At 37.3% G+C, this 11,814-nt stretch overlaps 1 protein-coding gene across 1 annotated transcript in view; it reads right to left on the reverse strand.

The window, feature by feature from the left end:
* Window positions 1-699: 699 nt before the first annotated feature.
* The window catches only part of APIP (APAF1 interacting protein), a 21,563-nt gene continuing 10,448 nt past the window's right edge, over window positions 700-11,814 (reverse strand). The window contains exons 4-7 of the mRNA XM_015818402.2: window positions 9,227-9,344; window positions 7,244-7,379; window positions 2,753-2,920; window positions 700-2,056 (exon numbers count right to left, since the gene is read on the reverse strand). Of these exons, the coding sequence (XP_015673888.1) occupies window positions 1,957-2,056; window positions 2,753-2,920; window positions 7,244-7,379; window positions 9,227-9,344 (522 nt within the window). The 3' untranslated portion in view covers window positions 700-1,956. The remainder of the gene's footprint in view (window positions 2,057-2,752; window positions 2,921-7,243; window positions 7,380-9,226; window positions 9,345-11,814) is intronic.

The following is an 11,814-nucleotide window of genomic DNA, read 5'->3' on the forward strand; positions in this document are numbered from 1 at the left end:
CGTGTCATAGAATAAAATCTGACACTGGAATTCGAAGAGGCCAGAGAATTCAACCTCTTCCTTAATGCAGGAATCCAAGTTAAATAACTTCAAGAGACGACTGTTTAACTTTTCACTGAACATATCAAAGAAAGGGAGCCTACCACATCTCTAGATAATTGGTCGCCTTGTTGATCTGCTTTTCCTAACAGGAATATCCCCCCCCCAACAGTCAGTCAGAATCTGCCTTTCTGTAACTTAAATCCATTAGTCCATATTGTGCGCTGTGGAATGTGAAAAAACAGGACCTGACTTCCTACTCTAACATCCTTTCAGGTATTTGGAGAGCGCGAAGATATTTCCCTGTAGCACTTTTTGCAGGCTAAACATACTCAGCTCTTTTAAACCCTCTTCGTGGGATTTAGTTTCTAGTCCCCTGATCACTTTTAAATTTTCCTAAATCCACTTTCTCTGACTCTTTCAAATTCAGTGTCGAGAGCTGGACACACTACTTGGGGTTGGGGTCTGCTCAAAGCAGAATTAAGATGGCACGATTACTCCCCTTGAAGTGTCATTAACTTCCATTCATGTATCCTGAAATGACATATGCCTATTTTGTAGACAATCCACCCTGTTAACTCATAGTAGTTTCCAATCAATTACTTTTCCAAAATCATTTTTCACAACTGCCATTACGAAACTAGCGATACCCCATTCTGTATCTGTGCACATGATCTTTATTTTTCACGGTATGGTAAAATCTGAACATTGCTCTATTGGAGGCTTCATGCAGCTTTCCCTGTACTTCCTTTTTAGTGATTATGGAACTGTGTTGAAGTTAATGTCAGTAACTAAAGTCAACATAAAACCATCTCTGTGTGTCAAATGTTCCCACAATTGGAACGTACAGTTCTCTTTTCAGCATTACTTGTTTTTATTTCTGTAAGAGATTATGTATGTAATTGACAAATAAATATTTAGTTAATACTAGGCCGCGTTTGCATAAAGTGTCATCAGGGCCAAAGAGGCCTTCTGTTCTTTCTATTGCACATGGTGTTACTGTATGTATTTTAATGGCAGGGATAAGTGGCTCGTATCATTTTTGCATTTAAATAGTATTTTAATATTTGTCTGGAGGCCGTTTTAATAAATAATTTTGATATCATTTCATCTATGGCAAAATTCATCTCTTTCGTTACTAGTCATCTTCACAAACCTCTGCCTTTCAAACTTTGTGCCTGGCATCCATCTCATCCCCACAGAGCAAGTAACGCTGAAGTGCAAATTACAGCAATATATTCCCATTTTACTTCTTGTTATGACATATGTAACTTTTATAATGTTATTAAATACATTGGCACCTTCTAAAACACTTTGATAAAATAAACACACCATTCATTTCTGCATACTATTTTTTTTTTCCAGGCTGCTTTCATTATTTTTCAAATACCTAAAATTTTGGAATGATTTCTGCGCTGACATGTATTTTGAGTTACCCAAAGAAAACAGCATGTAGGAGAAATCTGCTCACTTTCTTAAAGTGTCATTTTTCAAAAGTAAAAACTAATGTATTATTTTGGCATACTTTTATTCAGGGTAGTCTTTCAAAACATATATGAAATAGTTTTGAACATTTCCCCTGTTGGATATCATGATGTGTTTCTTCTGTAAAAAAAAAAAAGAAGAAAAAAAAAGAAATCCTGAATTTAAAAGTTATAAGGCCACCATGTTTTAATGATGTATTGTTAAATGCTAGAATATGAATTTCAGAGAAGATCCTAAAACAAAAAGTTATTACATAACTTGAGAGGTAAAGGAGAGTTGTATAATTCAATATTTACAATGAGGAATAGAAATTAAGATGGGTATCCTTCAGACTCTTAATAAATAATGTTGAATGGTTAGTGTTTAATAATCAGACACGTCCTAGAAATCCAATAGTACTGTACTGAAAGGTAGTTTTTAGGGAAAACGTTACTAAACAATTCCATTTTCTCCATTGGGAATTACAGAAGGATCAATTCCATGTTGTTTCATTTGTACTGCAATGTCGAAAAGGTAGTCGTAACATTCACACCTGAAGAATATATAAAGGGAAAAATAAATAAATTAAGGTGGTCTGTAAATATAAATCAACTAATTTACTATTACAGCAGAAATAAAATTGAATGAAAGTTTTCACAATGTACAATACTGCATTCACAGAAAATGAAAACAATTCTGAATTTAAGATTGATACAAACCAGGAAAAAAAACCACACCACATGTATCTCAAATACCCTACTCTCAACTAAACTAAGACAACCTTTCCCCTGTAAATAACATACCTGAGGGAGGGGAAAAAACCTAACATTTTTGTTAAGGTGAATATAGTATTATCTTGGTAATAATAACAATTTAAAAATATTTCTCACTATGGAGGAATTCTGAGGTACCAGAATATTATGTAAATATATTTACATAATTGGTAAACATATATACTGTATTTCCCTTATCACCATTCAAAAATCTTTTTAAAACTTTGTTGTTGTTATAACAATAGAAGCGCTGCAAGTATTTATAAAACAACTGTAAACATAGAATGGTATAGTGGAGAATATTTTTACACTTGGTAACTGGAATAATTCCCAATTTTCAAAAATAAAAACAGAAAAATCAGGTGAAATAGAAGCAAACACAATCCAGCTATACTTATATCTTAAGAAATTATATTAACAAGTTCTGGAAGAGATAGTCCCACCAATATATTGGTTTATTTCCTCGTTCTACTCACATTGTTTTGGCTTTTTCCCAAGTTTCACCCCAAACATAAACACCATGACGCCTGACCAGCACGGCACAAGTGTCCGGATATGTGTTCATTGCATGTGCCATTCTCTCCTTCAAGTCCTTCTCTTCAGGTGTATTCTCAACAATAGGGACTACTAACATGTCATCATATCTGAAAAAAATGAGGTTGCATTGATATGAATAACATGGTCCTATATCACTATAGCCCAGTGGTGGCGAACCTATGGCACGGGTGCCAAAGGCGGCACTCGGAGCCCTCTCTGTGGGCAACGTGCTGTTGCCCCAGCCCTGCCTCCCCCCATGACACCCTCCTCACCAGCAGCTCTCCTGGAGAAGGGTCGCCCCCGAGCGTGGCCCACGCAGAGCAATGCAGTCAAGGACATGGCAGCCAGGCAACGTAGACAAGATTCTGCCCTCACGCCCCATCACGCACAGTTGATGCTGTGGGGGGGGGCAGAGGGCGTGGTTGCCATGGCGCTGCTGGGCGATCTGCAGCGGGCCCTGCTGGCAGTGAGTGGCCCTGTGAGCAGTCGGGGTGGGGGCGGAGCAGGGGTGGAGCAGAGGGTGGAGAGGGGGCGGGGCCAGTTTTTGGGCACTCGGTCTCTAAAAGGTTCGCCATCACTGCTTTAGCCTCTCATGCCTAGTTATCATTGCATTGCTTGTTCAATTTGTTTAAAACATTTATGTCCATGTTTTCTCTTTAAAGAAGAGTGAGTCAAACTATTCTCCAAAGCGCCTGAAGGCAGGACAAGAAGCAACGGATGGAAACTAATCAAGGAAAGAAGCAACCTAGAAGTAAGAAGAAATGTCCTGACAGTAAAACAATTAATCTGTGGAACAACCTGCCTCCAGAAGTTGTGAATGCTCCAACACTGGAAGTTTTTAAAAAGATATTGGACAACCATTTGTCTGAAATGGTATAGGGTTTCCTGCCTGAGCAGGGGGTTGGACTAGAAGACCTCCAAGGTCCCTTCCAACTCTGTTATTCTATTCTATTCTATTCTGTTCTGTTCTGTTCTGTTCTATATCCAATGTGGCCAACAATTAAAGCAAGCAATAACATCCCCCCCATTTCAAAACTAAGAATCTATGAAAGCATTACAACAAAGATAATTGCAGTACCATGCTATCATAAAAAAACCATAATCAAGTATACAGCTGCCTATTTAATTCTGACAAAGGAAGTAAATGAGCAAAAATGTAATAAGCCTTACAGCTTATTCACAATGAGAATCTTTAAAGACTTATTTTAAAACATTGTTTTCTCACCTATTTCAAGATGTTGATCACCCCATAGGGGAAAAGTAATTGGGAACATACATTCAGTGGGCACAATCCAAACAAGGATTAAGATAGAAGTGACAAAATTACCTAGAAAGAAATCTGATTGAACTCAGTGGTGTTTGCTTGGATCTTGATTGAAAAAAACCAGATTATATCATCAGTGGTTTCAAAGATATTGACAGTCTAATTTTGACTGGATAATGCCAACTATAAGATGATGTGTAATTCATCTTAGATATAACAATGAAAGATATTACACTTTTCTTACCAACAGTTGATTGTATTCTTGTTTTCAAAAAGTAGCAAAATGTACTGAATCACTTGTTACTATTTGTTACCACTTATATTTACCCGAAACGAAGATGAGCTTAAATGTAAAAAGTAAAAGTCTTCTTTTACATTGTACGAGATACAACATACACATTATTATCTTTCTTGCGTAAAAAGAAACAGCTCTACCAATTCAGGAAAAATATCAGGCAGAGATGGGATATAGGAAGGAAATTAAAGTAAATATATAAGAACGGGCTGTTTTCGGGAAGTGGTAGAAAGCAATTCGTGCTAGTTTCAGCAAAACCAACCATGTTTACACTGCATTCAACTCTTCAACTTCAGACTGAATAGCTCTTATTCTTAGAAAAGTATTTGCAGACCATGGCTTTACTGGGAATAGATCTCTTTAATATGGTTTATTCCATGTGATAGTTGGAGGATATCCTTGGGGCCTGGAGAAAACTAGTTTGGGGATGGCTTCTTTCTTTGGGAAATAAAGAAACATATTAACAGAAATTTGTCCTGGGTTACAAAGCAAACATGTTTACTTGGTAGTAAGCTGTACTGAGTTCAGTGGCTCTTCCTAAGTAGATATGCTTAGTCCTATTCAACTGTTATGAAATCTGGCAATAGCTTAATTATGTTTAAGGAATGCAAATACATATTCTAGCCCTGATCTCCTCTTATTACCTTCCCTGTGGAAAGGCTGAACATCAGTATTGGCATATTTATCTGGTGGCTATCTGAATGACTGTGGATTCTGATCTTTAAACATCTTAACCCAAGCCTGGTATTCTGCTAAACAGAAATAACAATAGCAACTGTTTCATACTTCTGCCTCTGTTCCAGACTTCTGATTTATTTGCGCCATCTCCTTACTTTCAACAGTGTTGACCAGTATCCAGAATAATTTAGTCACTTTGTCTATACCTGGGGTTCTAAAAGCCTAATATTATTATCCATTGGAAAAGCAGCAGAGCGAACAGTGATCAAAAGTCAGATTCCTATTATCAAATTACATATCTATCTGCATATTATTAGAAAACAATTCCATATTTTCCTAGTAACTCTGGAGTCCTGCATTAAGAGCACCCTCTGTAAACTTGGTAGCTAGTTTTTAAGTAGAAGTAATAATGATGATACATGTTTACAGCATTACCCAATTGGTAGTTGTTACAACACATCTCCAGTTTCATGGAGGACATGTGGAAACATCTCCTCTCATACTGCTGTATTTTTCAGGGTGTCTACAATTCTATGTTCCAAACTTAAGCTTTCTAGATAAAACGTTAGCATATCCCAGTGTAAGAGAAGCTGCAGCATTTTTTATTTATGGTCATGATATATTATCCTACAATCAAATAAGTATGGCGTATATAGGTAGTAGTCTGCAAATTTGAATTAAATTGGTGTGAACAGTGCCAGGATAACTTAATCTCACCTTATTATTCATTGTGCAAATTCCAGTGAGTAATCTGCTGAATCTTGTTCATAGCTGAGATTTTTAGAATATTACGTGGATAATATCAATCCACTGAAATGTCTAAGCCATTTTTTACTTAGAGACTTGAGATAAGTTTCACTGAAGTCAGACACTTGTTTTCTCTCTCAAATTCATCATGCAAAAACGCAGATTCATCACTGGAATTGTTAGGTGGCATAATCTTCACAAAATTAAAACTTGCTTTATAATGAATAGTTAAAGCATAACAGTGACTGCTAGACTAAATAATATTTTATAATGGGTGACATTGCTAGGTAGTTTAACCCTCCTGCTGATAAAATATTTTCCCCTTCTCATTTTATCCCTCATACCTTCTCCAATTTTCCAAAGAACTAAGTGATTACCCATTTTTTTTTTTATGAAACACAGAATAAAGGAGATTCGATGGAGGTAGACATATATAAAATTTGGTGTATTAAAATGTTATAGAGAAATATTGTAAGAGGAGATGCTCGGACGACACCCCCAAACTGCATCCGAAGGATGAGGAAAGGAAGGAGGTGGGATGTGTAGGGTAGTTGAATGAGAGGAGGAAAGAGGAGAGAGGTGTAGGTAGGAGGAGAGGAGAGGAGGAGGGAAGTAGGTAGGAAGGGTGAAAGAGAGGGCAGATGCGGGGGGGGGCCTGCCGAGCATCTCTGAAAATTTTTTATGATTATATTTAATATGATTTTTTTTATTAATGTATACCATATTTGTATTAAAAATTTGTTTATTTGAAAATTAATAAAAAATTGTAAAATAAAAAGAATAAAGGAGATTTGTTGTTGTCTTAAAAGTTATTTCTTTTGTTGACTAGCTATTCCAGTAGAGGGGGGATGGGATTTTGAGCCTATGGTATTGTAAATATAAACAGTTTTTCTATCTATCAAGATTAATTTACGAAGAACAGGAGAACAAGCTTGTCTTAATGTTTCTGGAAAAGGTTTCTGGGTATTCACATAATTGGGAGTACATGATTGCAATGGATTCATTTTAGATCAGAGGTCCCCAAACGTTTGGGCACTAGGGACCAGTTCTGTGGAGAGAGATTTTTCTGAGGACCAGAGGATGGGTGATTTTGTGTGTTGCCTACATTTCGCAGATGGGGCTTTGCTTGTTTGTGCGGACCGGTTGCTGGCATGCTGCGGCCCGGTATTGGTCGACGGACCGGGGGTTGGGGACCTGTTTTAGATTCTGGGGGTTTGGAATAAAAGTTGAACACAAAAATTATAGAAGTTTTTCTAGCACATCAAAGACTAGCAATTATCGCAGAAGCTTTGGTGGGTCATAGATCCCTTCATCCAATGCATAATGTGATAAGATCTTTAAGGATTCTATTGTTTTGTTTCAAAAGACAAAAACTGACTTAAAAAAAACTGCATGTATGAGAGAGTACTCAATATTACTCCAATGTTATTTATTAATGTAAATTACCTGAAATATCCCCCTGTAGTACATTTCTTGATTCCTTTTATCATCTCCTGATGAGTGATTTTAAACTCTTTTCCTGGATACAAAAGTGTGGCCATTACAGCAGCTTTGGAATGAGTATGAATCACTGCTCCAGCTCCTAAAACAATATTTTTAAAGAGGATATGATTCAAAAATTCAGTATTTGTTCTCAAATTTGGCCCATTTTATGTACTTTGATTCACAAATGGCTTCCCTATGACTCACTATTTTGCCTAGTTAAAGGTTAGTAGTATACAGGTAATCCTCGACTTACGATCACAATTGAGCTCAAAATTTCAATTGCTAAACAAGACAGTTGTTAGGTGACTTTTGTCCCATTTTACAACCTTTCTTGTCACAGATGTTAAGTGAATCACTGCAGTTGCTACACACACACACATAAATTGCTAATATATATATATATAGCAAGACAACCCATCTCAACTTGAGACCTACCAAAACATCTTTAATACAGTAAGGACTGTAATACTGACTGCACATTATGGAAGTTACTGATCTCAATGCATCTTTACAGAATGCAAGACAGTACTTATTGTCAGATCTATTAGAATCATGACTATTCAAGGAAATTATGTCTGCATCACTAGTGCCTATCGTAATAGTCTTAAACAAATTTCTTCCCAAACACTTTTAACACTGGGATGCTGCCACCAACAGACTAGAAGTAGAATTGTTTCAATATTCATAATTTCCTGTCTTTATAACTTGGATGTCAGAGAATACAGGGATGGGTGTAATTTTCTCTTATTATAATTTTCTATAATTTATCTCGATGTGAGAAGATTGGAAGACTCACTGCCTTCTCACAGATGACACCTTAAAAAAATCCAAATCTCCTTAAAAAATTTGGATTTCTTAATTTAGCCTCATGCTCTATTTCAGGAAGGGTATTTTATTCAAGCCCATCCTCTATTCCAGGGTAAACATTTAAAACCTACCTATTCTGAATATAAGGCATGAATTACAAGAAGCATAGGAAGACTTTTCTTTGCACATCTTTCCAACTTTCATTTTCCTCCTGTTTCTTTTTTTACTGCAATTAACTGGGGGACTTATAGATCAGCTGCTAACTTACAAAGCATACATATTAATTGGTTATTTTTAAAATTTATTACATAAGACAAAAGTCATGACTACAATAAAAATTCCATTAGAACTGTAAACATGCTACTTATAAAACAGAGCTATTGTTAATGAATTTGCTGTAGTTTTTCAATCTGTTCCAATTATTGGGATCTGTCAAGGATGCTCAGGCCTACAGGCTAGACTGGGAGATTAAAAAAAACCTCAGGAACGAACTGCATCCTTCAATTATATAAACTGGCTTAAGGCTCTTTCTCTACATCAGCTCAATAATTCTAAAAAAAAAATGAATAGAAGGGGACCAAATTAGGTCTGGAGTGAGAAAGTGGTAGAAGAAAATAAGAGTTAAAAATGGGGTGAATCAAGCTGGAGGTTGTGGAGGAAAACAAAAATCCAGAAAAAAACCGCCCGCTATGGGAGAGGCCAATGACTCAGAGTATTGCCAGTTTCTGGGGTCCCCTCCCTCCTGGCCACGTTTTCTATTATTAAAGGATTGCAAATAATTCCAGAAGCCACACTTCATGCCTTTTCCTACTTTTTCTTTTTGAAAAAAAAAAGAAGAAGAAAGGATTGTACTGTAATATATCTCCACCCAGGACTTGGCTGAGGATGAATGAAAGATCCTTTTAACCTAGGTTGTTTTGTTTCTACCCAATTTGTTATTCCTGTCATCGCTATCCTTCTTTTGTTTCCTGTTTTCATTGTCTTGTTTTTCATGTTTGCAATCATTTGTAATCATCCAGAATTGCTGGGAGTCGGGTGGCCTCTAAATCATCATAATCATCCGCCTTCCAGTCACCTTGCAGACAAAATCACTATATTATCAACGGCATCGACCTCCAAGGATATTTAGGCCCCTACCTCTCATGATATAAGCATTCATGAACAGAGGTGTACATTGGCTCTTCTTGAGTTTCTTGTAGAACGGAGGGCCGCTGATGTCTTTTTCTTCGATATCACACACAAACATGTCTTCAGGCTATAATGAAAGAACAGCCAGCTGGGATAATCGTCACTTTTCAATAACAACAACAAAAATACTTCAGAAAAAAATTGACAAATTGTGGAAATCTAATTTGGGGCAAGGGTATTTCAAATTAAGAAACTACTAGAACAAAGGCATGTTGATACAATCGGTTCAATTTACTGGGATTCTGAGTACATGTACCTTAGTGAGGCAGCCAAGCACCTATGCAAGGACACACTATATTATAGACAGTCCAAAAATATCCTCTGCAGATCAAACTCAATAGAAACTGGTTTTTCTACTGTGCAGGAGAAGCTGGCTATAAGCAGCACTGACTGGCTAATGCTTGTGCGGTCAGAATTTCTGCTCTTCCTATATCTGCAGCGTTTTACAGGTCTTTAAAAATGTATTTTCCCTTCAAAGGCAAAATGAAGTGGAAACCCTTCTGAACAGAGAACCTAGCAAGACATCTAATCATGTTATTTTTGCACATTGTATAACATTTTATGGTTTTAGAACTATTCTTGCACATAGTATAATGTTTTATGGTTTTAGAACTTTTGATAACACTTGGAAGATGGCTTGTCCCCACTTCAATGCAATACAGATGCAACACTGATACACATCACAGTATAACGGGAAGTGGCACTGACGTCACTAAGATTACCTTTAAGTAAGAGAGCTGATTGTAAATTTAATTATTCTACTTTATACCCAATGCACTTGCTTGATTTTAATGGGCTGACGTTATTAAGCACTCGTATTTGCAACCATCACAGCCTTGGTGATCAGTTTTCAAACATTTCTCCTTGAAAAGATTAAACAAACAAATGAAAACTGAGACTGCAATTACCCACAATCCATCTTCTAAATCTGGCACATTCAAATGAATAAACAAACACAGCTCTATTTAAACATGCACAATGTAATCAAATCCATTTAATTCAGTGGAACTTACACCCAAATAAATTGGGATAAGATTCCAGTCTTAAATCAGAAAATGTGCATTAATATTGATGAAGATTAATGCAATCTTAGAGGCCATAAGTTAGTTCTAACTAATAATGCTGCTTTTTATAATAGTATCATAAAATCTGTGAAATATAACTTTTCATATTTGCAAAGCATTTAATTTAAATTCCAGTGATTCATTGCAGTATAATGCTTTAAAGCAGGGGTGTCAAACTGCCGGCCCGTGGGCCGGACACGTCATCCGGAAGCCGTGCCCACCCCATTGCCGGCAATGGCAAAACCGTCCCGATATGTTGCGCAATGTCACGTGACGTCGTGAGTTTGACATGTCTGCTTTAAAGTGTTTCTCATACAGGACTAGTATTTTTCATTGTTTAAAAAATGCTGGCAGCATTAATCTAGAATTATAAAAGGGAAACCTTTTCCCACCTACCTTCTGAATTGAGAGGAAGCATTTGCCGATAGTGAACACTTTGGTTTTCCCCAAAGCCAAAAACTAAAATAAGTAAATCTGTATTTGCTCTTGCCCAGTAAGACTCAGATGGAGGAAAGTTGGAAACTGCTACCCTGAACGTGGTCCTTTTGTCATACATTGAAAACAAGTTCCCTATGAAGAAGTCACTTTAGTGGAGGAGCAAGGAATAGGAGAGAAAGCTCTTCCCCCTTTGTGTTGCCTGCTACTCTCCCCCGCCCAGATACTGCTTGGGGGAAGGAGAAGCAGAGGAATGGTAGAGTACGTTCTTCGCTCTTATTGACTAGCTGACTTGTTGCCCCAATAAGGGCTGGCAGTGGTCCTCTCCAGCAAGCCCAGAAGTCATGGCAGAAGTCATGGCCAGAAGAAGCCAGGGATCTCCACTTGGGGTGGATGGGCAGGAGAGAGGTAGACATACATCCCCATGGATGAATGGAGCAGGAGGGTATGAGAATGGATCAGCTGGAGTTGTGCAGGTACCCAACCTGCCTTAGGTTTCTCCCCATGCAAATGTTTACACAGAGGAACTCTTATAGCATTTCTACTGGAAAACACTCCTTCCTCACTAGATCCTTTTGATTCATCTTCAATAAGTCCTAGTGGAAGGCTGATGTAGAGATGGAGGTTCTTGTGTTATTGTTATCCTCGATAACGTAAGAGCAGGGCATCTATAGAGAGCCAAGGGAATCCCTTGAAGGACAGGAGGAAGAGCCATTATCAAGGCAATTGTTAGATAAAAGGGGCCTGAGTCCAGGCCAAGAAAGAAATGTCTCAGGTGAGCCCCTCCCTAGTTTACTGGAAGATAAAGGGAAGGAGAAGGAAGCACATTCAGACTTGCCAGATTATGTTTCTATTGATCTACAATACAAACAGAAGTGACCTACGGTATACGGCATTGGTTTTCCTAGTCCGGTCTACCTCGAAAAGATGACATCATCTAAGCCAATCCATACATTTCTTCACTGGTAATTGCTAAATAATTATAATTATAAAGGCAGACGTAGCTAGTCTCTGATTTTTCATATAGGAATATAAAAT

The sequence above is a fragment of the Protobothrops mucrosquamatus genome, unplaced genomic scaffold (assembly GCF_001527695.2).
Source record: "Protobothrops mucrosquamatus isolate PMUCROS unplaced genomic scaffold, P.Mucros_1.0 scaffold734, whole genome shotgun sequence".
Taxonomy (NCBI): domain Eukaryota; kingdom Metazoa; phylum Chordata; class Lepidosauria; order Squamata; family Viperidae; genus Protobothrops; species Protobothrops mucrosquamatus.